Raw genomic sequence first — 27,922 nt, forward strand, 5'->3', positions numbered from 1 at the left:
AAATAACAACGTGTCATAACGAATTAATCACAGTCTGTAACTCAAAAAAAAAAACTATGTTCGTGCCCCTCATTTTAACAACACTTCTCCCTCCATCCATCATTTCTCTCTCCTCCATTTTCTTCCCTCCTCCCCAAAAAAACCAAAAGCGGAAAACAATGGCAGAAAGCCATAACGCCATGATAACGACCTCAACATCATCATCATCATCTTTTCTTCCAACATTTTCATCATCTTCAAAACCCTAGCTTTTTTCCTCTACATGCATTATTCGTTTGATTTCAATTTCATGTTCGCGATTCAACGTCTTTGATCTATGTAACGAACCCTAACAATTTCGTGAGAGATTTTTTCTAGGTTAATCGAAGATTTTCTTCAATGGAAGCTTTGACGGAGTTATGTGACTTGATTGCGAAGAATCCGACGAAATTGAAGGAAAAATTGAGTTGGATTTGCGGTCGTTGTCCATCTCATGAGTTTCTTTCATCTGGATCGCCGAAAATTTCACGATCGCAACTTAATGCTGTTCTTGCGGTTTCCAGGTTTCTCTCTCAATGCTCTAATCTTTCCGATAATCGTCCTAGAGATGTTGTTGTTGAGTTTCTCCGTTCAATTTCGTCGTCGTTTCGGCCTTCTTTTTGGCCTCAGTCGTTTGGTTATGATTCTATTTCTTCGTTTTACTCGGATTTTCTTCGTTATGTTCTGAATGCGGCTGGATTGTCGGAGGAATTCGCTGATGAGGTTGCTGGATTTTTAGGACAGATTGTGATCTCTGCTTTTAATAATGCTTATAATAATGGTGGTAGTAACTCTGATGAATCGAAGATTTGTAAGGTTTTTTTGACGTGTCTGTCGGAGAGTTTTCCGCGGATTTCGCCGCCGGATGCTGAGACATTGATCAACATTTTGTTAGAACAAGTGCCTGTTGTTTATCCTGGCTCTCCTAGAGATGTTGGAATTGCTTCTGGAGTTTCGTCTTTTCAGAGTTCCCCGGCGAGTTTGAGTTTTTTTCAGCCACATGATAGCCCGAGTCCTATGAACCAGGCTAGCCAGCTCTCTCTTTCGTCTGGTGGCACAGGTGCTGGTTCTCGGAATGTAGCTGATGATGCTGTGAGCACCACCTCATCTCGTGTGTCTGAGATGAACGGGGTGGGCAGCATTACTTCGAATTTGGATAGTGGGGGTCATGTTCGACGACAGGTTGCCAATTTTGAGGAAGAGTCTGTAGAGAGCTTAGAGAGGCAGGAGATTGTGTTCAAATTGGTTGGTTTTATTTTGGATAATAGAGTTGAAATTGATCAGACACTAGTAGAGCAAGTGAGGTTAGTCGCAAAGAGGCAGCTGCAGTCATCCTCCAACTTTTTAAAGGTATAGTTTTGTGCTGAATATGTCTTAATTAACGCTTTGTGGCTTGACGATCAAGTTAAAAGGTATATTATGTTGCCTGTTTGGAATGACTGATACGCGATTGCAGTTGAGTTTGCTATTTCACTGAAGTATTTGTGATAATGAGATGAATTCTGCTAACATGATCACACGGACTAGTTACGATTATTTCACCTTTTCCATGGGGAGCAACTTTTAGTTGATTGTTTTCCTTTGCAAAACTCAAAGTCGTGCAAGGAGTTGAATCAAATGGTTTATACATTTTAAAATAGCATTTGGAAGTATTTAGGGCCAGCTTACAGAGTATAGACAATGGAAATTTCAAGACAAGTGCTTTTGCAATTTATGAACTTGATATTGTAATTTTGTTATCCAAAGTCATTTTCTATAGCTAACCTACAGCCTTTCTTTTGATAAATATGCATGACTTGAAATTTATAAGTTGTTATTATAGTAAGGCAATCCAAGAGAATAATTTGAAACAAAGTAAAATCAGAATTATAACTTTTTATTTTTTGAAGTTTGCAAAGGTATAAAATCAGCTATTCTAATCTTATAGAGTTTCCAAAGGGCTTGAATCCTTTTATATATCTAACATAGACCAAATTATTGTTTGCGTAATGCATATTATGTAAATATCACTTGGTTCTTGCCCTTAATGAAGCCTTCTTCTTCTTTTTCTTCTTCTTTTATCCCCTTTCTTTCCTTCCCCTGTTTCAGTGGGGGTGCGTGAATTATCAAATGTAAAGATTGACCATGGTCCGAAAAATGATCTGATTTTTTATTTTCATTTTTTGTTGTGAGCAGTTAAGAAAGCGGGATTGGACTGAAAATGGGCAAGTATTGAAAGCCCGAATAAATGCCAAATTATCTGCTTATCGAGCTGCAGCTAAATTAAAAATAAAATGTCTCACTTCGCTTGATTGTGATGTGAAGTCGACAAAGAAGTTGTTGCTTGAGACTCTTGCATTGATGATAGACGCAGCGGAAGCCTGTCTACTTTCTGTTTGGAGGAAGTTGAGAATTTGTGAAGAGCTTTTTAGCCATTTTCTTTCTGGAGTTGTTCAGATAGCAATTGCTCGTGGTGGACAATTGCTGCGAGTTCTGTTGATTCGTCTTAAACCTTTGGTTCTTACTGCTTGTGCACAGGTTTAACTAGATTTCATCAACTCAATTAGATTTTTTATTTATAGTGTGTAATGATGTTCTAAATTCTGGACAGGCAGATACCTGGGGGAGTAGCCAGGGGGCGATGTTCGAGAGTGTCCTTAGAACAAGCTGTGAGATCGTTCAATTTGGCTGGAGTAAGGACCGAGCTCCCGTCGACACTTTCATCTTGGGCCTGGCTACCAGTATTCGTGGGAGAAATGACTATGATGAAGAGGTAACGTGTACTCCTTTTGCGCATCTATTACAGCATAACTTGACGTGTTTTGAGGACAGAGTCATCAATTTGCATGTCTTATGTTGTTTATCTGTGGTACTACACATTCAGATGCACGTGAAATGTTCTGCCATCTGTTGATGTGACTGTGTTTGATTGAGAAACTACACATCTTTTTGCTCATTTAGTATTGGTTTTTATGGTTGCCTGTCGTCATCTGTTTTTGCATTTGTTAGGGTTCCTGTTTATGTTGAATTGAAGTGTTTTCTTCTTTAGCAATATCATTGCTGCAGTTTAAAGTGAAAGTATGGCTTTCAGACGGGAGATCCCATTGACTTCTTGGATGTCTGATTGCCGTTCCACAAACTTAGGGACACACAATTCTCTGTTACTTCATGTCTACTCTTCAAATGGACCTTGTTATATCATGTTTTACACTTTTACTGCTGCAGATAACGGAGACTTAGTTTTTGGAACAAAATTAAAGTGATCGATGATAAACATGGTCTCGGCTTATATGTTTGTTTCACTTTCTTTTGAGGTTATTGTGCAAATTGGAAAGGATTAGTTGTGGCTTAAGAATGAGTTAACATTCTAGTATGACCCGAACGGTTAGAGATGTTGATGCACTGAGAATGGCACGCATACTATGAGCATAAGACCTAACAAATAACAATGGGCCCAGTTTGTTTTGTGGGACTATAGAAAACAATTATTTGATCTGTGGTTACTCTGTGTGAGGTCTCCCATCTCCCCACGAATAATTCTTGTAGTGTCTCCACTCTCCTTACGAGTGCTTCATTCAGGGAAGAAAAACTCGGCCGTTCCGTTCTAGAACGGGCGCTTTGTAACGGGTTTGAGAGTTGCCGTTCCGAGAAAACCCGTTCTAGAACGGTGGAAGGAAATTCACACCAAACTCGGCCGTTCTGCCGTTATATAACGGATTTGCGGCGTTCTAGAACGGTTTTTTGGCCGCTTTGTGTTAAAACGCGAGGCAAAGAAGGAAAAAGGAGAACAAAAGCATAAATCGGACTAAAATTTCTTGAATTAAATCTTACCAGGCTTCTTCATGCTCTAATTCGACACAAAACCCTCAAGTAATTTCATTTAATTACTTCAAATTGCAGTCTAAAATGGAAACCCTAATTTTAAAGAAACCCTAATTTTTAAAGAAACCCTAATATGTGTATGGGAGGAAAATGATGGCCCTTGCTTCACCGGTCATGACAGAAAATGCCGGCGATATACCTTTAGATGCTTCTGGCATCGTAGCCGCCGGTGGATGCCGGCCGTTGTTGAAGTAGGTTACTTCTCTTTTATGGATCTGAGGATTCTTCTTCTTTTCTCTCTCTTCTTTTTTCTTCTCTTTTTCATTTTATTTTGTGACTGCTAGTCACGTGAGAACTGAGATAAAATATCTCGCTTGTTCTCCACTTCTCTGTCTTCTTTTCTTCCTTTTTTTTTTATTTTTTATTCCCTTTTTCTTTCTTGTCCCCTATTTTTATTCTCTTTTTCTTTTTATTCCCACACTTAGTCACACCTTTACTATTGCACCAAAAAAAAAAAGAGTAATTTCCATCAAAAGTACCCCAAATGTTGTATTGATAACAAAACAAAGTTAAAATGCTGCCTATGTGAATTTTTTTACAAAATTCACGCCGCGACGACTGCGAAACGTTCTATTTGGCCGTTACGGGGCGTTCCCGCGAAAACGCGACCGTTACCGAGAACGCGACCGCGACCGCGTTTTTTTTCCCTGGCTTCATTGAGGGCTTTATTGAAGTAAGGAAACTGAAGGCCACTTTGTCAAAGATAGCTTGACATGAAGAGATAGAAAAGGAACTCTGAGAGTAAGAAAAGAGGGAGTAGCCTGCAATTTTCCTTTCCAGAGTCATCATTATTTTGTAGCTTGAACAGGGTATTGCTTCTTGTGGCAACTCAGCTGATTCTGCTGAGATATTATATATGGATTATTTGTGCTAACTTTTTGGTGAAGGATCTATATAGGCACCATTACCTGGAAAGTTAACGCGTCTTCTGCTTTTGTTTTGGTTTTGTGACCAAGAGTTAGAGAAATTCCTTGTGTATTCTTTTTCTCCTTTTTCTTCCGGCAACATTAGTTTAGTAGTTGCATAGGCTGTTGAGGAGTTTTGAAGAATGTCTTACTAAATACTTTTCAAATTTTCAGATTTAACTCTAAATTTTTAATTATTTAAGTGGAAATTTTGACACTGATAAACCCAATTATCGGTGTGACAATAATAAAACCAACTAAAAAGTTGTAAAAATAAAATCCATATTATCAACTTTGCTACAAAAATGCATTAAATGAGACCGGTGATAGAACTTCCGGTAAGAATTCACACCAAATTAGGAGGGGAAGTCCACGATAAATCAGAAACTGAAGAGGCTATGAACAACCAATTTTGTTGAGGACTTGAGGAGTTGAGGCTATAGTTGAGGTTATATTGTGTGTCTCAGATTTTCAATAGGTTGAGTTCATCTAAGTTAAAATTTTCTTTCTTGATTTATGGTGCTTCGCTGTTTTATGAAGCTACATCCTTATGTATGCATACTATTACCTCTAACTTTTTTTTTACCCATCTACTTATCTTTCTATCTATCTATCTATCTATCTATTTGCTTATATTGATTAAATTACATTCAGGGCATGAAAGAAAAAGCTGCTGTTCCAACAGCTCAGTTGAATGTTATTCGATTGCTGGCTGACTTGAACATGTGTGTTAAAAAATCGGAGGTGGTGGACATGATATTGCCTTTATTTATTGAAAGCTTGGAAGAGGGCGAAGCCTCAACTCCTGGCTTATTGCGACTTCGTGTAAGGAAACTATTTTTAAGACAAACAATTGAGCTGCTGTTTAATGGTATCGATATGTTTACGTATGCTTGCTTTGAAAACCTAATTATATTCTAAATGCTGCAGCTTCTTGATGCTGTTGCTCGATTAGCCAGCTTAGGCTTTGAGAAGTCCTACCGAGAAACTATTGTTCTGATGACTAGAAGCTACTTGAGCAAACTGTCAAATGTAGGATCTGCAGAGAGCAAAACTGTGGCACAGGAAGCTACTACAGAGCGTGTTGAGGTATATTTTAAGATGTTGCTTCTGAAAGTTGACTGTCGTGTTAGTTAGGTTCGGACATGCTTACTGGTTTTCTATTTTAGACTCTTCCTGCAGCATTTCTTCTGATTGCCCAAGGCCTGACGGAAATTAAATTGCGGTCTGACTATCGCCACCGTCTGCTCTCGTTATGCTCAGATGTAGGCTTGGCTGCAGAGTCTAAAGGTGGAAGGTAATTTCATACTCTTCTATTTTTGAAGCATGATCAAGTAGAATTTGTTTCCCGAGTCCTTTGGGGTATCGTAATCCGCCCCTTAACATGTATATCCAATTTTTGATGGTGGATTAGAAGAAGTCTGTAAAAGAACGCTGGAAATTAAAAGTTGAGAGTATTTTTTTATTGAGATGACAGTGGGTATTGCTCTTTGGGTGGGAAAACTTGCTGATATATATGTATATGTAAACGCATGTTAGATTATTATTTAGTAAGCAATTGAGAGCAAAGGCATGTGAATGAAATTATGAAAATAGGAAAACCGTTTTACAATTGATCAGTTCACCAACACCCAAGAGGCCAATGTAGAAAACCCACCACCCCAAATTTTCTACCACATCCGCCACTGACCATCGCAACTTGTTTCTGGTTTGCTGCACCAAAACTACTAGTCCTTCACTAGAATGCTCCATCATCACCACCAAATATATACATCACCATATTTCATGTATTTTTCACTTACTAAAGTCTTTATGTCTATCACTAAAAACCTCAAAAGAGAAAAATCAAACCTATTGCTTCGATTGAGAATACCATCCCCTCATCTATCTGAAAATTCACCGTCCTTTTTTTCTGCGGAAATTTCATGAAGTGGACAAACTGTGGGAAACATTAATAGTGACCCTGACAAAAAATTGCTGGAATTTGGAGCAACCACAAATCCGAGATATCTTTGATGGAATGCCAGTAAAAATGATGGTGATGGTAGTGGAGAGACTGGGAAGAAGATAGAGGTGGACAGCAAGAGGGGTATCTCTGAGGAAATTGAAGAAGTGGAATTGGTTTTATTGTCTATATAGAATAGGGGAAGATGATAACCAAATGTAGAGAGAGAAGGGCAAGGAGTGTGAGATATGGTGGTGGGCTAACAAGACCATTTTTTTGTCCTTTCGTGTACTACATTGATTCTGTTAGAAGTAGTATATTTGTATAAAGTTTTATTCAAAAGGCTGCATGTAACAACTGTTTCCAGGAGCGGAGCTGACTTCCTAGGACCTCTAATGCCAGCTGTTGCAGAAATCTGTTCAGATTTTGACCCAACTGCTAATATCGAGCCTTCGCTTTTGAAGATGTTTCGCAACTTGTGGTTTTATGTTGCTCTTTTTGGACTAGCACCTCCCATTCAAAAAAATCAGGTTCCATCAAAATCTGTGTCTACAGGTCTGAGTGGTGTTGGAAGCATGAGTACTATACAACTTCAAGCTGTTGATGGACCATACTTGTGGAATAGCCAATGGGCATCGGCTATACAGCAAATTGCTCAAGCCACACCGCCACTTGTAAGTTGATTTGCAAATTATGGACGTGTATTTGCAATTTTTGCTATCGCTTTTTATCTTTTCCTTTCCTTTTAGTGGCATCTTGTTGTGGAAGCTTTCTTGTGCATTCTGGTGGTTTATAGTCATGTTTTTTTTTTACTGTTTAGGTCTTTTGCAATATCTTAAAACATCTAAAATTCAGCACATCAGTTGGTAACAAAGTTAAAATATTGCTCTTACTACCTTGGATTAGAACCTATGTACATGTAGTACCATGGATGTTATGGGAGACACTTGTGAGTTTGACTGCGGGATGTGTCAGGCTTGCATCCTCTTCCGATGGAAAAATAAACTCTCTGGCGATTTGGGTCTAATTATTTTTTTGATAGGTGGGTCTAAAGTATTGATGTGTTATCTGTTGTCTGTTGTTGCGAGAATTGGCTCTCTTTTGTTGATGAGCAATAACCACCACCCAGTATGGTTGTTACCTTCTTCCTGTGGGATGTCAGATGTGCTTCAAGGCTGGTTTGAGGTGGTCAAAGTCTATGCAACCTATCCCTAGCAACATGAACTTCTGGAGAAACTGTTACTTGCAGAGCTCGATAGGAGTATAGGACGCATATAATATTGAATCAAATATGAACAAGTCTATAGAGACACACACACACTAGACTCGTGGGCTGTGTCGGGTTATAATACATTATAATCATAATATATCTCTTTGTTGATAGAATTACCATAAGTTTTAAAATAATTTAAACCAATTTATTATATGAAATGAAGCATTCAAACAATACGACAATTGAATCTGAAGGTTTGTATTTAATGTGATCACAAATGATATATGGAAAGACCTTTAAAATCAAATATTGCCTATATATATATACTAATTTTAGTTTCTTTAATATTATAGAGATACTAGGCATTTGAAAGAGGTGCCAAGCATCGATTCTTGGGCTAATTTGGCTGTATATATACATTTACTTGTGAATTTTTAATTGAGATAACCATTTGGTTGAGTGTGGTTGGTTTCTCTTTTTTCAATCGCTTGTAAATTTCGACAACATGAGGTAAGGTCATCGTGTCTTGCTTCGTGTTGGAACCTGAATTTTGTATAGGATCGTGTTTGGTTTAAAGTTTTGGAGGAAAGAGAGAGAAGAAAAGTAAGTATATTAGAGCAATAAAGAGGAGATAGAGGATGGAATGGGGTGCTTTCTTACATCTGACTGCTTTGGAAGGATCTGTTTATCAAAAAGGAAGAGAATTTAACCCTCCCTGTATCATCTTTCCCACTCAAGCTCGTCATTCTTCTACAAGGGAAAAATGCATTGGTGGTTCTATGTAGCTTCTTTCAACCCCCACCTGAAATCGCACTATAAATTTAGACCTTCTAAGTTGAGTTTCTTTTATTGCCAGGAGTTCGCGATAGTTGTAAGATCTCTTTCTAACGGATACCTGAAAAATTGTTGTTGATGTATTAAAGTGTTGTAGAGATGCTGATGATGGACATATAGAGATACTAGAATCGTGCATTTCATCTTTAACAAATGTGATTTATTTGATTTAAAAGGAAAGAAATTACATAATAAAGTTATCCTTCCAATCAATCATCGTAATAGGAACGAAAGTTTGAAGGTGTGTGTGTGTGTGTGTGTGTGTGTGTGTGTGTGTGTGTGTGTGTTCCTCTTTATAGAGTCAGACTCAGAGATCTAGTTTCAACAAAATTTCATTCCCTAAATCACTTGCTAGTCTTTCAAACAAACAAACTTAAAAGCTTATATAGTTATATGTCAAAATTATCCTTCCAATACACTTATGCTAGGTATAATATGGCTTAGGAGTTGTTGAAATATCGAATATTTATGAATTAGTGTGTCACGTCGTCGATGGTGAGAGAAGAGAACATCTTGTGCAATGGGATTTGGTGCTTGGGCGTAAAGCAAAATGACTTAGGAGCTTGGCAGGTGGGTCTCAAGAAATAGTATTCCTGTGGTGGGATAGTGATTGTGCGTGTCTTCCAATCTTTAGCCTGAGTATGTCATTGTGTCATAGAGAGCATATAGGGGTTACTCCAGAAAGGGTGGGCATATTACATCGTTTGTGGAAAAATCTAAGGTGTCCTCAATGTTCCCTCATATATCAGGTTTCCGGTCAGGAATAGTCACCACTTTAGATTCTGGGAGAATGTCTGGAGACAGGAGGCAGGAGCAGCCTTTGCCTTGTTTGTCCCACGATTAAATTTGTCCATACTACATAATGTTCGTCTCTTCTTTCCATGTTGACAATGTTTGGGGTCTTCATTTACGTATCCCCATACCAGGGATGGCTTTCTCGCCCAAATTTTTACATATTGTGTCAAGGCGATAGCAATATATGCTTACACGTTTTCCTTCACTGAGGTGTTATGTTATATTTGGAGGAGGTTTTTGCTTTATTTAGGAGAATTCTGGGTCACCCTTTCACTGTTTCTGGAGCTGCTGTTGGTCCTTTGTGAGTTTTGGTCCTTTTTGGAGGGGGCAAGGAGAAGAAGATAATGTGGTGGAATGGCTTCATGGTGTTTCTGTGTTGTCTGGTTAGATCGAAATTGTATTCTTTTATTCGGCAACCATTTTAACAAGTGGGCATATAATCAACTATTTTTTTTTTCTTTATGGGCTAAGGTGGCTGGGGCTTTTAAAAGTTTCTCAGTAGGTGAGATTCAAAGAAACTTGGTCAAATTGTAATCTGTGTTTGCTGTTCTGAGGATGACTTGTTCTCTAACTGTGTACTCTCTTTTTGCTATTGCCTTGTTCCTGTTGGTGTATGAATTGTTGGACTTATTAAATAATTTTTTATTATTATGGGTAAGATAGTGCTGTCAGTTGTTAGCTACATGTTTCATCATAAATATAGCTAGGTTAACCTGTGTGTGTCTTATAAGGTTTCAGGGCTCTTGTTAGCATCAATCCATTCAGTTCCTTGCTCATGTAGTTTCCTTGTATTCAGGTAGTGAGCTCTGTCAAGTGGCTCGAAGACGAGTTTGAATTAAATGCTCTTCACAATCCTGGTAGCCGTCATGGAAGTGGTAATGAAAAGGCTGCTGCAACCCAAAGAAGTGCTCTTTCTGCTGCATTGGGGGGACGAGTTGATGCTGGAGCCATGAGTACAATTTCAGGTTTAGGATACTTTTTGACAACTATTCAGCGAATAACAGTTCTCAAACTACATATTTAAAATAAGCTATCTAGAAACATATTTTGATATTTATTCAAATATCTCTCTGAAACTTTAAAAGTCTCTTAACCCCCTCTCATGCACCCACACCCCCAACACAAATAAAAAAAGGATAAATTAAATCAAGTAAAAGAAGGAAGACAATTATAATATCTGATAGTTAACGTCTTCATCATCTGAGGATTAGTTAGAAACTTTAGCGAGTTGTTAGCACTAATGGTACTGCTAGAGAAAAGACCTTGCTGCGTCTAACTGAGTCAAATGAGCTGTCTATAGGCATTGCTTGGTAACCTTCATCTCCCTGGATTTTTATCATAAGAGTCTTTCTTACATGAAACTGTACTAATTTGAAATCTTAATGAAGCGTGTTTCTGACAATGATAATTGCTTTCAGGCGTGAAAGCTACATATCTGCTTGCTGTGGCATTTTTGGAGGTTATACGCTTCAGCAGCAATGGAGGCATTCTTAACGGTGATTCCGAGTTAACGGCCTCTAGAAGTGCCTTCAGCTGTGTATTTGAATATTTGAAGACACCAAATCTCGCACCTGCTGTTTTTCAGTGTTTGACCGCCACAGTCCATCAGGCATTTGAAACAGCCGTATCATGGCTGGTATTCTTCTCACTTTATGCTCATTAATTACATGTCTTATATTTTTTCATGTTTCTAATTGATTAGGTGATTGGACTCATGCAGATGCACTGGTGGATAATAGATACATGAGTTGAACTATTTAGTACTGGCTATCTTCCTGATTAGTGATCTTGGGTTGGTTGATACCAATTTGCGCAAAATTTTCTAGCACCTGGTTTGATTGTCATGACATGCTACGTGAAATACGGAACCTGATTTTTTTTTTTTTGTTTCCATGGGATAATATTTTTATAAACTAATGTATGAGTACCTTAGGGGAACTTGTTAGTCACAGAAATGACACAAATGTTCCATTGGCTAAACCCCAACGTAGGTTGTTCTGGTGATTGTCTCAACAACATTTCTGAATGTGTCATTTGTGTTTGTAGTGACATTGTTATGATTGGTACTAGAACTGACTTGCTTTGACACTGGCCGAGGTCAATGAAAATTTTCAATGATTTTGTACGAATTTGAATTTTCGAGGTCTATGCCCAATTGCCCATGTTGGATTGTCTTGGACGCGACACAGATACTTACATTGAAATGCAGATTATGCGTTATTTGGTTGGTTAGTTGATATATGAAGTAGTCAACACTTTGATGGAATCGGTATGGGTTTACAAGATCAAAGTCGAGGTTTAATCTTTTTTTCTTAAGCTGATCTTATTACCTCAGTGGTAATTTAGAAGGGGTTAAGAATTAAGACCTTTGTCTACTAACCTATTGTCTGGCCAATTGGGTTAATTTTGTCTTATTTATTAATTCTTCTAATACTTTATATCTTGTGAAAACTATGTTCAACTATTGGAAAGGTTTTAAGCAACAAACAATTTCAATTGTCTTGCCAAATTTTTGATCTGAAGGATTAGATATCGGGAGTAATGATTCGTCGCGAACCCGAAAACTTGGTGGGTAGTGATAACTCATTCGTCTTCTTACATGCTGTTTTCTTTTTTGCACCGGAAGTTCTAGCTCGAAGAGGTCAAGTTTCTAGCCTTTTTGGTCTCCACCAAATCATTCCATTTTTCCATCATTTCTTTATGGAACATGGGCTGTAGGTCCGCATTGGCAATTGAAAGTAGTTTAAGCCTTCAAGGGGAGGAATTTCAGTCTTGCTAGTGGTTGTAACCTTTTCCAAACGTGAAGTTGAATATGTGAATCACCCCTTCCTTGTGATACTGATCTTTCTTTAGGGATTTTGGGGTATGATGTGGCATTGTTTATTATATGTAGTGTGCAAGAGAAACCTGTAGCATAATTAATGTATTAGCCATTATGTGTCAGTTGGTTCCTTTTCATTGTGTCACATAGGAAGACTTGGAGGAAAAGGGAAAGTGATATTTCCCATGTTTGGATAAGACATAGGGGAAGCGAAGGGAAAAAAATTCTAGGGATCGATTTTCCTTCTTTTTGATGGGCATTCTTTCATCTGATTATTCTCGAACTTATCTCTATTTATTATAACTTATCAAAACTTATTGGAACTTATCTGAACTTATTGCTATGTATCAAAGCTTATTATATAACCTATTAGAACTTATTTTTCTTGAAACTTATTTATGAAAGATGAAAAGAATGCACCCTATATAAATCACATCCTCATGATTGGAAAGATTTGGAAGGAAATTAGAAGCTCACTCTTTTCTACCCTCCTCCTCCTGATACCTTCCTTCTTTTCCAGTGCCCTCCCTTTCCCCCACAATTTTTAACCAAACACACTATTAACAAGTATGTGGTCTACGGAGAAGGAGAACAATTGATGAGTTTCTGGGGCCTTACTTGTGTTTAGATGTGGTTATTGGGCGGGTCGTGTCAGGGTTTTTGTGGGTCAAAAGCGAGTCGGGTCGTAAAAGAGCTGATTCATAAAGGGTCATATTGGCCGGGCCAATGCGGGTTGCTGGTCAATAGCGGGCCGATAATGGGTGAGTCAATAAACGGGCAAGAAAAATAGTGAACGGAGAGAGACAAAAGTGAGTATAATTGAATACTAATCCGTAGATGTAATTCTTTTTGCAATATCTATTTTATTTTTCAAAATTATTGGGTTATTTTATTGGCCCTATAATGACCTTATCCAATAATGATCCTGTCCATTAAAGTCCAGTCCAATAAAAGCCTTATAAAATTGACCCTAATCCTTTCGCCATTAGGCTACCCTAATAACCATGCTTACTTGTGTTAGGTCATGGATTCAAGTTATCTTTTTTTTTTTTTAGTGTTTGTGTAGTTTGAGGGGTGTCCTTCATCCTTGTCATCCTCCTTTTTTAGATTGTGTAGATAAAATCATGACTGACTATTTAACGAGGGCGCCTTAAGTTCTTATCTGCAATCCTCTAAGATTGTGTGTTTAGCCTGATGATTTTAGTTCCTAGCACTTCTTTGAAAAAGCGATGGCAATTTTTCGTAAAATTCTCTTCAAAGTTTTGCAAGATTATTTAAAATTTACCCAAAGTTTTGATTTAAATGTTTTTTTTTCCTCAGGATACATAAAAGTAAAAGTTTATGACCAACTTCTTAGGAAGAGAAGTTTTTAGTATGGAGCAGTATTCTTCGTGTTCTGTTATGCTGTTTGAATGTGACATTGGCAACTTGCATTCCGTAGAGTTTCAGGCTTAAAACTTGCTATGTTGTGTCTCATTTTCTATGCCAAAATGGAAAAGCATAGTACCTGTGATGTTGATGGATCTGTGGAGTACCCCAGTTTTTTGTTTTTGTATTTTCCTTGAGCAAGGAGATGAAAACTAGTTTGGAGTTTTGGACAGTCAATTTTGTTTGGTCTACATCTACTTAACCCTAAACGGAGTTTTATCAAGTGTAGGACATGTAAGTTAGTTTGATCTTCGATTTTAATCTTGGCTTTGTGCCTCCCCCACAAAACCCCTTGATCCATAGCCATCTGAAACATATTTATGCAATTTCTCTATAATCTTCAGGTAACGTCAGATTTACTTTTTGTATTTTTTTATTGATAACCTTTCACCCTGCTTGTGGCTTGGGCTATCTATATAATATTATGATGGGAGAGAGTGAGAGTGGGAGAAGAATTTGCCTTGCCTAAGAAATCAAATCTGGATCATCTTTCAGGAGGAACGGATATCCGAAACAGGTGATGGAGCTGATGCTAGAGACTCCACTCTCTCAGTGCATGCTTCCTTTCTCATAAAAGCCATGTCCCAGAGGGAAGAGCATGTAAGGGATATATCTGTAAACCTGCTGGTTCAACTTAGAGATAAGTTTCCGCAGGTAATTTTATTTGTTATACTCAAGAACACAGGTGGATTATTTGATTTTCTGGTTTCTTTTGCTTATTTTTAAATAAAACACGCTCCCTTCTTCCTTCTCAGTGAAACTTGAGTGTAATCTTTATTTGCAGATCCTTTGGAACTCACCTTGTATGGATTGGCTACTCTATTCTGTCAATAGTGACACATCTTCATCACTTGTCAATGATCCTGCCTGCACAGCTGCTATTCGATCATTATTTCAAAGGGTAGTCAGGGAGTGGATTATAATATCACTCTCCTATGCTCCGTGTACTGCTCAGGGTCTTCTTCAGGTTGGCTGGTTTATCTTCCTGATTCTCTCCTGTAAAGTATTATGAAGTTGCCTCAACAAATTTTTGGAACATAGTTGTTGCATGACCACTTTTTTGGTTATGTATTCCTTGACACTTGAAATAAGTGGCTTTAGAGTTTTGATCATTGCTAGTAGTTTTTTTTTTTAGGTTTTCCCCCCCTCTACTAGTTCCCGAAACCTTGTCTATTTTTTCTGATCTTCCTTGCTGTCTTATGATAATTTGATTTTCTTACAGAGTACCATTAACTCTAAACCTTAAACCCGTGGGTGGGAGGGGGAAGAAAACTAGGGGTGGTGTTAAATATGAAAAGACTTAGAAAATCTTCAAAATGCATTATCGGGGAGTCACACCACAAGCTCACAACTGATAGGCACATAGAGAGTCCATTTTGAATTTTGGTTTAGAGTTTAGGCTAGAGTTACATAATTCCTGGGGTACCCAAGTGAACTTTGATTTGAGTCGCTCGTTCTAATTCGCTGTGCGTTTTCGTTCCAAATCTATGTAGTTTGTGAGTTGGAACATCTAGACTAGGTAACTAAAGGCTTTAATGGCATCTTCTGTCCATGTTTGAAAGATTAACTGGAATGAGAAATGCAGAATTTTCAGATATAGGTTTCAAATGGTAAACCCTAGATCTGCTAATTGAAGACGTAATTCACAAGATGTAATTAAGAAGGGCGAGTCGAGTCTTTTGGTATGATTGATGAGTGCTCATCTGCTGGCAACCTTTTCTGGCAAGTGCAGATGGTAGCTGCTGCACACTGGTCATGCATTTATTCTCTCTTACTTTTTCTTTGAAGTTTTGGTTTGGCTGAGAGCCTAACACACGTGACTACATGAGTCAGTGGGTGAGATGAAGTTTCTTGTTTCAATTTTTACCAACTTGCCTTTTTGACTTTATGATTTTTGTCCCTTGTTAACTTTTAATAATACTATTTGCTTATTTTCAAGCAAGTGAACCAGTAGCTAGTAGGTGAATGCTGAAAAAGTTTCGACATTATATATTGTTAGATAAAATTATTGTTACAAAAATTATTTTACACACCACTACCATACTACCTATTAGCAATAAAATAAGAAAGTAATAATAGAGAAAATAGTAATTCTAATAATGGCAGCTGAAAAGTTTATTATGAAATACAAGTCAATAAACTAATTGGTATACTATTATATAAATTAATAATCCCACATTCTTAACTTACCAACTAATTCTTAAAGCATACTGCAAACCTAAATTGAACCGAATTCACCTAGGGGTAGTGAATTCCGTTCCGACTTTCGGAGTGATTTGCGAATTATGCGACACTGGTTTAGACTATGTAACTGTAAGGGGAAAGTTTATCTGATAAAAGTAGTGAAGACGTAGGCGTTTTGATGTTGGTAGACATTAGTGTGCCATGTTGCTATTTGAAATTTGACCTTGTGTGCTTTCAAACTTGATTATATATTACCTTACACTCAATGCTTCTCATGAGTCTTTGGCCTAGGGTGACGGGAGGGAGTTATGTAGGAAAGCTGACCCTTGAAGTGAGGCTCTTAGCCTTGATGATTAAGTTAGTGGCTGTTTGTGACTTCTATACATTCAAGTGCTGAGTTTTATCTGTTTCTTGGAGTTGGAGTGGTCAATTTCTCAGAGTGTTTAACCAGCTTTTGTTGGGTACCGAAGAAAGGATTTTTCATGTGCCAAGGTCCCTGTGTCATTTTAACCTTTTATTCATGTTTTGGGTCTGAAACATTTCTTGTCTCTTTCTTTGTCTCAGAGTCCCTTACCATTTAAAATTGGAAAAAGTTATGGTGGTGGCATGGCTAGAGGGGTCCAGTGGTGTTGATTTCTAGAAAATCATCCGGTCCTTGCAGGTCGAACCTTCTGTATGTCTGGCAAGGGCAACAGAATAAAGCCATATTGAGCTGGCTGATTTTCTTTTTGAGGATGCTACATTATATTTTCTAGTGCCACTTACGCTTATCATTTTTCTGCATTTGTTCAAGGATGGAATAGAGATTCTAATAAAAGTCTGTGGATTCTTTTCCAGTCCAGATGATAATTTTTTTAACTAGTTCAAATGTATACAGGAAAAGCTATGCAAACCAAACTCAGTAGAGAGAGCACAGCCTACTACAGATGTGGTATCCTTGTTAACTGAGATACGCATAGGCACTGGTAAAAACAATTGTTGGACGGGAGCAAGAACTGCAAATATTCCTGCAGTCATGGCTGCAGCAGCAGCGGCGTCTGGGGAAAATTTCATCTTGACTGAAGCCATCAGCCTGGAGGTGCTTAGTACTGGTGTAACCAGTGCTGCTGTGAAGTCCAAATTTGCTGGAGAAATTTCGGGAATGAGAAGGCTGTATAATACCATTGGTGGATTGCAACCCGGTGCCCAAACAGGATTTGGTATTGGTATTGGACTTCAGAGGTTGAGATCTGGTGTTTCTCCTCAGCCACCAGTTGAGGATTTCAATGCAATTCTGCTTCAAAAGTTTGTGCATTTGCTTCAGCAATTTGTCAACGTTGCAGAGAAAGGTGGAACAGTAGAGAAGGCATCATTCCGTGAAGCATGTTCGCAAGCAACTGCTTTGCTTCTCTCAAATTTGGTACGCTTGTTTATGGTACATTTATCTTTTCCAGATACTGATTGCTTATGTGTTGAAGTAGTTCTCACGTCAATTTTTGTGAATTTCCTCTATAGAGCTCTGATGCAAAAACAAATGCGGAGTACTTTTCCCAACTATTACGCCTTCTATGCTGGTGTCCTGCTTATATATGCACCCCTGATGCTATGGAAACTGCAGTATTTGTGTGGACTTGGTTGGTTTCTGCTGCACCGCAGCTAGGCTGTCTAGTCCTTGCTGAACTTGTGGATGCATGGTTATGGACAATCGATACAAAAAGAGGCCTGTTTGCATTGGATGCTAAGTGTTCTGGACCGTCTACTAAATTACGACCCCATCTTTCTGCGGGGGAGCCAGAAGCTTTACCTGAAAAAGATACCGTGGAGCAAATTATGGCTCATAGACTCTGGCTTGGATTTATGATCGACCGTTTTGAGGTTTGTCTTTGAACTTGATATTTAACTCTGCTTTACTTAAGGGTTGCAGGAGGGAGGGCAGTCTTTTGCATCAATTACATTTAACTGTGTATATCTACATGTTCTTTCTCAAATTGCTGCAACCTTGTTCATACCTTCTTAGCAATGCACATGTACTGCTTGTTTATGAGGCATAGTAACTGCTGCAAACATCTTTGCTGCACATACTGTTTTTTTTTTTGTTGTGGCTGAACTTTTTGGCTATTTCCACTTGGTTTTTTGTTTTTTGTTTTTGCATGTTCATTATCTTTAGTAATGTTGTTGAGCAATGGATTCCGCATTCTTGTTACTGGACAAGGCTTCTATCTTTGTGCTCCCTGTACCTTTTGATGAAGTTAACTACTCACAGTTTTTTTTTTTCAATTTTATTAATGATATAAATGATGTAGGTAGTTAGACATAATAGTGTCGAACAGATGCTGCTATTTGGTAGAATGTTTCAAGGAACCACCAAACTTCCCTGGAGCTTTTCACGGCATCCTGTTGCTACGGGTACATTTTTCAGTTTAATGCTTCTCGGGCTAAAGTATTGTTCTTGCCAATCCCAAGGCAATTTGCAGAACTTCAGAACAGGCCTTCAGCTTCTGGAAGACCGTATATATAGGTGATTGTCTTGAGCTGGCTGTTTTTACTGTAATACTTGTGGGAAATCACGTGATGTATTAGGAGGTTTAAATAAACTACCATATGTGATTTTTTTTTTGCTTAAAATTGATCTTAATTATCACTTTTGCCAGCGGGACTTACCCTAACTTACCTTTTGATGGATTCATATTTGGTTAATGTCTAAATTATACTCATCTGGTCTTACGCTAGTATAAATTCAAGCATTTCAAATTATAATTCCACTGGGATGATGACTTGAAATATCCTTGTTATTACTTAAAATGTCGGAGATCATCAGAACCGTAATGGATCTATATTAATTTTTAATTGAAAATTGAATGATAGGAATTACATTTTACACAAAAATTGAGATTGGTTTTTTCAGGCATTAAAATCGTAATGTCTTTGGAAAGCAGCGCAAGGTGTGACTGACATGTTAAACATAAAGTCTAAAAAGTTGGATCACTGGGCGGTTTTGCTTAAATGCCTGATATATCTGGTGGCTTGCTACTTGTGTTATTAACAGTCATTTAGGAAGGATCTTAGTTTGCTGTAACGTATGTGTATATTTTCATTATCATTCCCTAGACAATTAGGGCGGTGATCCCCCTATATAGCTTCTTTTGGTTTGAATTTATTTTATCTTTTAACTTTTTCATTAGCAAAGACATTTATACTTGAGAACACCTGTATGCAGGGCTTGTTTAGGATGGTTTGCTTATGAGCCTGAATGGTATGATACGAGGAGCAAGAATTTTGCTCACAGTGAGGCACAATCGGTTTCTTCATTTGCTCAATTTCTTATGAATGAGCGAATCGATAATGTTCCATCAGATCCAAAAGGACAGACACGTGAGAATGGGGGTTCTTTAGTTGAGGGGGTATGATTGCTGTTCCTAGTATACAGAATAAGTCTTTTATATGATCTGCATTCTTGTTCATCGGCATGTAACGTGAGATCCCTTTTTTATTTGCTGCAGAGAGATCATTATCACCCCGTTTGGGGGTGCCTGGAAAACTGTTCTGCTGGGAGAGAAAAGCGGAAGCATTTGCTTCTGATGTTGTGTCAACATGAAGCTGACAGACTTGAAGTTTGGGCACAACCCACTAATTCAAAGTAATTGGTTATGTTTTATGTCCTTAAGTCATATACTAGGATTTTGGTTATAAGATCACAACTTTGGTAGTTGAAGATCAATGTTTTGATATTGCTCAACTGTTTGCTTTTGGCTACTTATGGTTCTTAGGGATTACACTCCTCGGCCCAAAATTAGCTCTGAAAGATGGGTTGAGTATGCCCGAACAGCATTTTCCGTGGATCCTCGAATTGCTTTGTCATTAGCCTCACGATTCCCTGCAAATGCAACCTTGAAAATAGAGATCACCCTGCTGGTTCAGGTGTGTTTATTTTCTTTACTCATGGTTATACGCACTGGATTTAAACTGGGTTCAGGAATCTTTGTGGTGAATGGTGATATCATGGTAATTGATCGGCATTCATATGTGGTTTAGTGTTAGTTTGGAGTCACTTGGTTGGGATAACGCCATAAGAGTGATGGTGAAGCCTGCTTTATTGGAGTATTGCCTAAAAGTTTGCAATTTGACGACCTTTTGCTTGGGGTGGTTTCAGTCAGGTGGCTTTTATTGGTCTGTGCTGCCTGGTACCTAGCGATCTTTATTATAGAAAATTTTGCTTTGGAAGCTGAAATTTAATAGGATATGTGTGGTATGTTGCATTGCATATTGGATGACAATAAATTAAATGGTCTCTTCCAAGCAGATCTTATTTCCCATTCCTGTCTAACGTACAACGTACACCCATATATTGTTTTCTTTTTCATTATTTTTTTCAAATTAGACAAAAGAAAATAGAAAGAGGTCTAGATTCTGCCCGGAGCAGGAGTTTCATGGGAAGTATCGCTGATTTAGTCTGGATAAGTTGAGGTGGTGAGGTCCCACTTGACCAGCAAGTTAGTTGCTAGGGAAAGGGGGTTGTGTATGTTGAGTTAAAACCATGGGCTCTAGGGTTATCAAGCTTATGTGTCAGTGATTCTGGTGTAATGATGGTTCCTGCTACAGTTACTTGCTAAATTGTACTCTCTTCGTTCCAAGAAAATCTGCATGTTTTCCAATCCTGTGGATATCTCATGATAAGTTGCACAATCTGTTCACCCACTTCTACTTTTTCCCAACACTTTATCTTAGATTTTTTCTTTGTTCTCAAATTTGTATTCACTACTAACAAGAATTTGTAGTTTACTGTTTCAAAGTCAACCATATAATTTTGTGGTCGAGTGGAGTAACTATCTGAAAACAAAAGATGCTGTTTTCTTGATTCCTAATTGCACCTGCATTATTTCTGCAGAAAATTTGCCTTTATGTTTTTATATTTGTGGTATATTGTTCAATATTAATTAATCGATGTGTATTTTGTTGCAGACACATATATTAGAGCTCCGATGTATACCTGAAGCACTTGCATATTTTGTTACCCCGAAGGCAGTGGATGATAATTCGATGTTGCTGCAACAATTGCCTCATTGGGCTGCTTGTTCCATAACTAAAGCTCTCGATTTTCTTACCCCTGCGTATAAGGGTCATCCACGGGTGATGGCCTATGTGCTGAGGGTTTTAGAATCATATCCTCCAGACCGTGTCACGTTTTTCATGCCTCAGTTGGTGCAGGCTCTGCGTTATGATGAAGGGGTGAGTTCCCTGATACCCTATGGCTGTTATCTTATATACTATATATAATTAATTACAACTCATATAAATGGGGCCTTAGATATTCAGGGCATAACCGCTTAACGATAAGGTGTTCAACAGGACTTTATTATTTGCTATGATGGTATTTGGTCAAAGAAATTCTACTGTGTCTATTGTCAGCATCTCTAAACAAAATCTTTGCATGTACAGTATTCTAAGATGAGCTAATACTTTAGCTGTAAACACATTTTCGTGGAACTTTTATGGCTTATACGAAGTTCTATAAGAAGTGCAATGTAGGGTGATGCACATCTTCTAAGGATTTCATGTGATGAAGAGAGAGATGGAGAGAACCTTTAACCAATAATAGAAGTGTTGCATTTATATTGCAACTACATTTTTTTTTTTTTTTGATTCAAGAGAGGCATAAGCCAAAGAAAAAGAAAGCAGTACAACCGTAACAAAGAAATAAAACAACGGAAATCAAAAACAAAAACAACTAACTACTTAGGGGGGAACAAGACGAGGAAGAGCAACTCCTCGAATATCCTCCTCTAAAATCCTAGCTAAATCAGTAGGAATGAAATCAAGCAAAGTGAAATTTGAAGACTGAGCGGCACCCTTATTGGCAAGCCAATCTGCCGCACGGTTTCCCTCTCGATAAACATGAACGACCTTTACTTCCCAATCCTCTTCAAGCAACATGGACCGACAGCATTTTATGTCATGCACATACTCTCCTGCTACAGTCGCATTCCCGCTGAGAAACTGAACACATGCTAAACTATCAAGTGTTTTTCTTGTGAATTTAACACATCTCTAGTCAAAACCTTTGTGTACAGTATTTAGAAATGAGCTAATCATTTAGCCGTATACTCATTTTCGTGAAACTTTTATACCTTATACTTCCTTTGTCCTATAATAAGTAATGAAGAGAACCTCTAACCAAAAATAGGATTGCTGCATTTATATTGCAACTACATAAAAAGGAAAGTGTTGCTACTTGTCTAGAACGAATGAAGTATATTTTTCTTGTGGGCTTAACTCAGCAACACCATTCAGCTCTAGTATTCCTTTCTGTGGTGATATTGCTCAGTCTACTATTTATTTAATTAAAATATATTTATTTGTTTAATTATTTAATGTCTTGTAGAGGTTAGTTGAAGGATATTTGCTCAGAGCTGCTCAACGGAGTGATGTGTTTGCGCATATTCTCATTTGGCATTTACAGGTACCTGAAATTGGTTGTATGCGGCTGCAAATCTCCTCTGATTTTTTTTTAGTGAAAACTAACTATATTTATGCAATGATGTTAGGGTGAGACATGTGAACCGGAAGGGAGTAAAGAGGTCGACAGTCAGAAGGTATTCTGGGTTCCTTCACCTTTCTGCTTTATCATTAATTCTTTTTATGTATGTGTATGCGTATGGAGTACAAATATCGGAAAGGGATCTGATGAAACCTCCTCTAAAAAAAAAAAACTCTTAGAGATACTCAACAGTACTCCAATACCTCTGTCAAACCCCCATCTTGGTCGGGAACTGGAGGATTGGATATATCCAACCATAATGTGCCTCGTAAGTAACACAGAGATTGTTCTGTATGGATTCTTAATCCGATATGCCCGACCTTTGGATACGTCAAATATGAGGCAGTAACAGTTCAATGACTCATTTAACCCAAAACTAAAGAATACAAATGTTCAACTCCATCGGAAATGTACAAGAGACCGCCTTGTCAATCCTTTGAAGTGGTGGAATTATAAGAACAAGATTCATTAGGGGAATGATGAAACATTGGCATGATAGCAACAACTTGAAAATGTAAAGTGTGAGTATGACTAGACTTTCTTGAGTAACTATGGTGTTTGACTTGTTAGTGTAATCTTTGATTAAGCTTCTCCGTTGAATGGAAGTTTTCTCCCCTTGCTTAGCCATTCAACCTCGACCTCTAGCTCATCCTAATGCATGGTGTTCCATCATTTATGATATGGCCTCTCTTGCCTGTTTCTACCTTTTAATTTCTTGAACAAGTATTATGCAGATAATCCAGCCACTCCTACAAGGCCAATCATCACCTTTGTGAGGAGGGGCAAGAATGGAATTCCATCCACTTATATATCTCTATTCCTTTCTGTTATTTGGCAGCAAGAATATTGCTAGACATATGTAAGAGAATATTTTTGTTGAGGAAGTAGCTGTAGCCTATAAATAGTATCTACGTAGTAAGCAGGAATTAATTTGATATTAATGAGATCTCTGGGAGAGTCTTCACCTCTCGAATGCAAGGGTTGTAATGGTTTTACTTTCCCTGAATTAAGCAATACTACAACTATCCTTTGTTTTTGTGCCTTAAATTCTGTTAAGCATATTTTTCCAAATCGGCAAATCCTGACCCTCCCCCTAGTTGAATTTGCTGTATTTGTCTGATTATTTATTTTTGGAAGCATAGACATTTGTTTATATCGGAACTAGTTTTTTCCATGGAGGCTATTCTTGAGCTAACACATTTTTGACCTTATGACAGAATAGTGCATTCCTCGCCCTATTGCCACAAGTTAGGGAGAGAATTATCGACAGTTTCAGTCCAAAAGCCCTTGATATTTTTCAGAGAGAATTTGATTTCTTTGACAAAGTCACATCTATATCTGGTGTACTCTTTCCACTTCCCAAGGAGGAGCGACGTGCTGGTATACGCAGGTATTCACTAAGCAATAAGAAATGGTGGTAATGGTTATGATTTTATCGTTGTATTTGTAAAGCAATTTCCAAGTCAATGTCCAAAATAACGTTTGTCGATCCTTAAATGCCTCTTTTTATAAATTTATATTATCATCCTTTGCCACTTGAAATTTGGTATTGAGTGGTAATAGAAAGTAGTGAAGAAAAGCACATGTTTTGGATGAAGTTCCATTACCGTGGGCATTGGCATGAGACTTCCTTACAAAACTATTTATAATCTTTATTACCATAACCACCATTTCATATTGGCTTCCAAACGAGCCCATGGAAATTAGCATTCACTATTTTGTGTAAATATCATCCCTGTCTTTTTTATCAATGTTCTGTGTTATACAACCAGGGAATTAGAGAAGATCGAGATGCAGGGAGATGATCTCTACTTGCCTACTGCTCCCAGTAAGCTTGTTAGGGGAATTCAGGTTGATAGTGGAATTCCTTTGCAGTCGGCAGCAAAAGTTCCTATCATGATCACATTTAATGTGGTGGATAGAGAAGGAGATCCAAATGATGTGAAGCCCCAAGCTTGTATTTTTAAGGTATCCCACCATAATGTGGTTATGTTGATTTGTTTGGTCCAGTTACTTTTTTCTGGCTGATTAAATGGGCTTAAGTAGTCACAATCGTGTTGAGTTAGCACTGTTTTTCCTTGGTAACAGTTGGATGTTGTGTATTTCTGATATGAGTTGTGTTATCTTTGCCTTTTGAAATACTTCCTCTGTTTCTTAATAAGTGAAACATAGAGAAAGTGGGGAAAATAAGGAATCTAGAGAGAGAAAGTTGGGACATTGAAAGTAAGGTAATTCAGGGGGCGAACTACAAAAGTACCCCTCTTGCTTTAGTGGCGTATTTGTAATAAAAAGGGTTTGTTTTTTGCCATTTTAAGAATGATGTCAATTATTGTGACATATACATATAAGGAAAGCGTCATTTATTGAGAAACGGAGGTACTATTAGTGAAGGAGCTTGTCAAAGGAAAACTTTACATTGATATTTCTTAGTCGTTGCAATAATGAGTTGAGACTGGCCTAAAATAAAGAAATTCCTGGCAATCTTCCTAGAAAATGTCAAGGTTGCTGAATACATTGAAGATGCCATTCACAGAATCTTCTACCTCTTTGATTTTCTAAACTCCAGTTTCAATTACTATTAGTTTCATATATTAGTTTCTAGTTTGAGTTTTCATGTTCAAAATCTCACTATATGTTAGACGAGAGTTAATAATACTGTCGGTGCATCCAGACATTGCAATCCAATCTTTTTGATAACTAGATTGCATGCTGATAATGATCATTATCAATTAGGATTCTTGGCTGCATGCAGCTTCCTGCAGCCATGCTTCACTGCCTAGGAGAAGATAGCTTAGGATTATGCCGGACAGTCTTATAGTCTATGACCACTTTTCTGATCACTCTTTGACAAATTAATCATCTTAATTTTACTACTTGCCATAGACTTTCAGAAGTATGCTTTTGTCTAGTTATGATTTCTCGAGTGCAGTATTCATTTTTGGCTTTTTTCTGTGTGCCTATATGTGACATTTGGTTTATTGTACACCTGTTCTGTTTGTATGTGGATTAGTTTTTTGAGATGTATTTATGAGTTGGTAATCGTTCTAGGTTGGAGATGATTGCCGGCAAGATGTTCTTGCTTTACAAGTGATTGCTCTTCTTAAAGACATTTTCCAGGCAGTTGGACTAAATCTTTATCTTTTCCCCTATGGAGTTCTCCCAACTGGTCCCGAGAGAGGAATTATAGAGGTAAACTTGTGCAGCAGTGGTTTTTATCTCTATATGCACTACTGAACTTTCTAAAATTTGAAGACTGTGATGCAAAATTGTTTCTGTTACAATGTCAGCTATATCATCTATAATCTGAAGTTATTTAGTTTTGAATTATTCAGGATCTTTCTTTCAATATATTGAAGTCCAAAAGATTTGTTGCCTTCACTGGCGGATGAAAGATTTTATTCCTGATAAGTGATAACCGTACTTTTTCTGACGATGATGTGTTATATTGATTTGCTTGTAGTTTTTTTTTTCTTCTCTTGATAGGCTTTGTAGAAACTTCTATTGCACCAACATATGTGTATTTCTAAATCCTTATTCTCAGTGAGGATCCTATCCAGTGTTTGGCAAGTCATAAGGAATTAAGAATATTGAATAAATGTTGACTTGGGGGGGGGGGGTGTTGATTGTTCTCTAGTGAGAGGGATCCACCTGTTTGAATGGTGCGGCGAGAAGGACGTGATTTTTATTGCAGTGTTATGTATGCAAGTTCAAAACCTGTTACATAACAGCCATTACGTAACCGTACAATGGAGTTCATTTGCTGTGCCTGCTACACACTCAAGCCTGTTTCGCCTTGTTCATGTCTCTGACATGGTGTTTAGATCTTGGTGACATCGCTATCGAGATATAAGACTGCGACACCTGCAAGCCATATGCATTGCTTGTGAAAGTGGAGATCTTGAGCGTGTGAGATTTGAAATCATGGTCTCTGAGATGTAATGTGAGGTTAACAACTGAACCCTTGTGCACGGCAGGGAACTGGAGATCTGGGCACATCAAAGTTCCTGGACGAAGCTTGAGACAGGGTGTGCCGCATGGGGCTATGCATATCCAAGCAAAGTGTTCTCATCCTAGGCAATTAGGATATCTATGAACATGTTATTCACATCAATCTTCTATTTATTAAGGGAATTTTGTTTTGCAGGTGGTGCCTAATACACGGAGTAGAAGCCAGATGGGTGAAACTAATGATGGTGGCTTGTATGAGATATTTCAGCAAGATTATGGGCCTGTTGGATCACAAAGTTTTGAAACTGCTCGGGAGAACTTCCTCATCAGCAGTGCTGGGTATGCTGTGGCTAGTCTTCTACTTCAGCCGAAAGACAGGCATAATGGGAACCTACTTTTTGACAGGTGCGTTTTCTGGACTTGATTTATACTTTTAGTTATTAAGGATATCCTAAATCAGTCTTGAAATCGTTTCATCACTTTGTACTGAAGTAATGGTCCGCTTGCCCTTTTACTGTTTACTGTTTTTGATTTCCCTTCAAGGTGATTCCCTAAGAATTCTTTGCTCTTATCATCTTATGCGTGCCTCTTTATAAACTTCAAAAAGCAAAATTAATGCTGGTTATCATTTTCGATGATGCAGTGTCGGAAGGCTTGTTCATATTGATTTTGGCTTCATCCTGGAAACATCTCCTGGTGGAAACATGCGCTTTGAGAGTGCTCACTTCAAGCTGAGTCATGAAATGACTCAACTGCTTGATCCTTCGGGGACTATGAAAAGTGATACTTGGCATCTTTTTGTGGGGTAAGAGTAGACGATTTATCTATTTTTATTAATGTATGATCTAAACGTTATTTAAGAACTGGAATCAGATCCCGTTCACATCACTGCCTTATGTATCTCTCAATTACCAACCTTGCGTAATTTTTTGTTACAGATTGTGTGTTAAGGGATACCTTGTTGCTCGTCGTTATATGGAGGGTATCATCAGCACTGTAGCAATGATGGCAGACAGTGGATTGCCTTGCTTCAGCAGGGGTGAGCCCATTAATAATCTTCGTAAAAGATTTCACCCTGAGATGAGTGAACGCGAAGCAGCCAATTTCATGATCGGTGTATGTACTGATGCCTATAACAAATGGACGACTGCAGGGTATGATTTGATACAATATTTGCAACAAGGTATAGAAAAGTAGTATTTTCTTCCATATTTTTTAAAGGTCAAGGTGTAAATTATTTGTTCAAGGCACTGTCACCTAATGTGACATAGCTGCAATTTTTTCGAGGAATCACATTGAGATTAGGGGCTTGTTTGATTAGCAATTTTAGATTTTATTAAGTGTGGTATTCCTCTGGTTGTCTGTAAAGTATAGCATAATCTTGCAAATATCAATGAAAATGCACATTCTTTTGTGTAAAATGACCGTCTTTTCCATCGATGATGTACCTTTTACA

At 37.9% G+C, this 27,922-nt stretch overlaps 1 protein-coding gene across 1 annotated transcript; it reads left to right on the forward strand.

Annotated features, from left to right (window-relative positions):
- Positions 1 to 14: 14 nt before the first annotated feature.
- On the forward strand, positions 15 to 27,887 carry LOC104904382 (phosphatidylinositol 4-kinase alpha 1). Its single transcript, XM_010692611.4, has 26 exons — positions 15 to 1,368; positions 2,194 to 2,535; positions 2,609 to 2,770; positions 5,439 to 5,609; positions 5,715 to 5,873; positions 5,954 to 6,081; positions 7,097 to 7,403; positions 10,368 to 10,536; positions 10,990 to 11,207; positions 14,316 to 14,474; positions 14,605 to 14,787; positions 16,882 to 17,403; positions 17,499 to 17,858; positions 18,287 to 18,501; positions 19,201 to 19,384; positions 19,484 to 19,620; positions 19,751 to 19,901; positions 20,943 to 21,209; positions 22,363 to 22,440; positions 22,526 to 22,573; positions 23,736 to 23,908; positions 24,291 to 24,486; positions 25,567 to 25,707; positions 26,663 to 26,871; positions 27,110 to 27,271; positions 27,405 to 27,887. The coding sequence occupies exons 1-26, from the start codon at positions 379 to 381 to the stop codon at positions 27,661 to 27,663; spliced, it is 6,090 nt and encodes a 2,029-aa protein (XP_010690913.1). The 5' UTR covers positions 15 to 378; the 3' UTR covers positions 27,664 to 27,887.
- Positions 27,888 to 27,922: the final 35 nt, after the last annotated feature.

This window comes from Beta vulgaris, chromosome 9 (assembly GCF_026745355.1).
Source record: "Beta vulgaris subsp. vulgaris cultivar EL10 chromosome 9, EL10.2, whole genome shotgun sequence".
Classification (NCBI taxonomy): Eukaryota; Viridiplantae; Streptophyta; class Magnoliopsida; order Caryophyllales; family Amaranthaceae; genus Beta; species Beta vulgaris.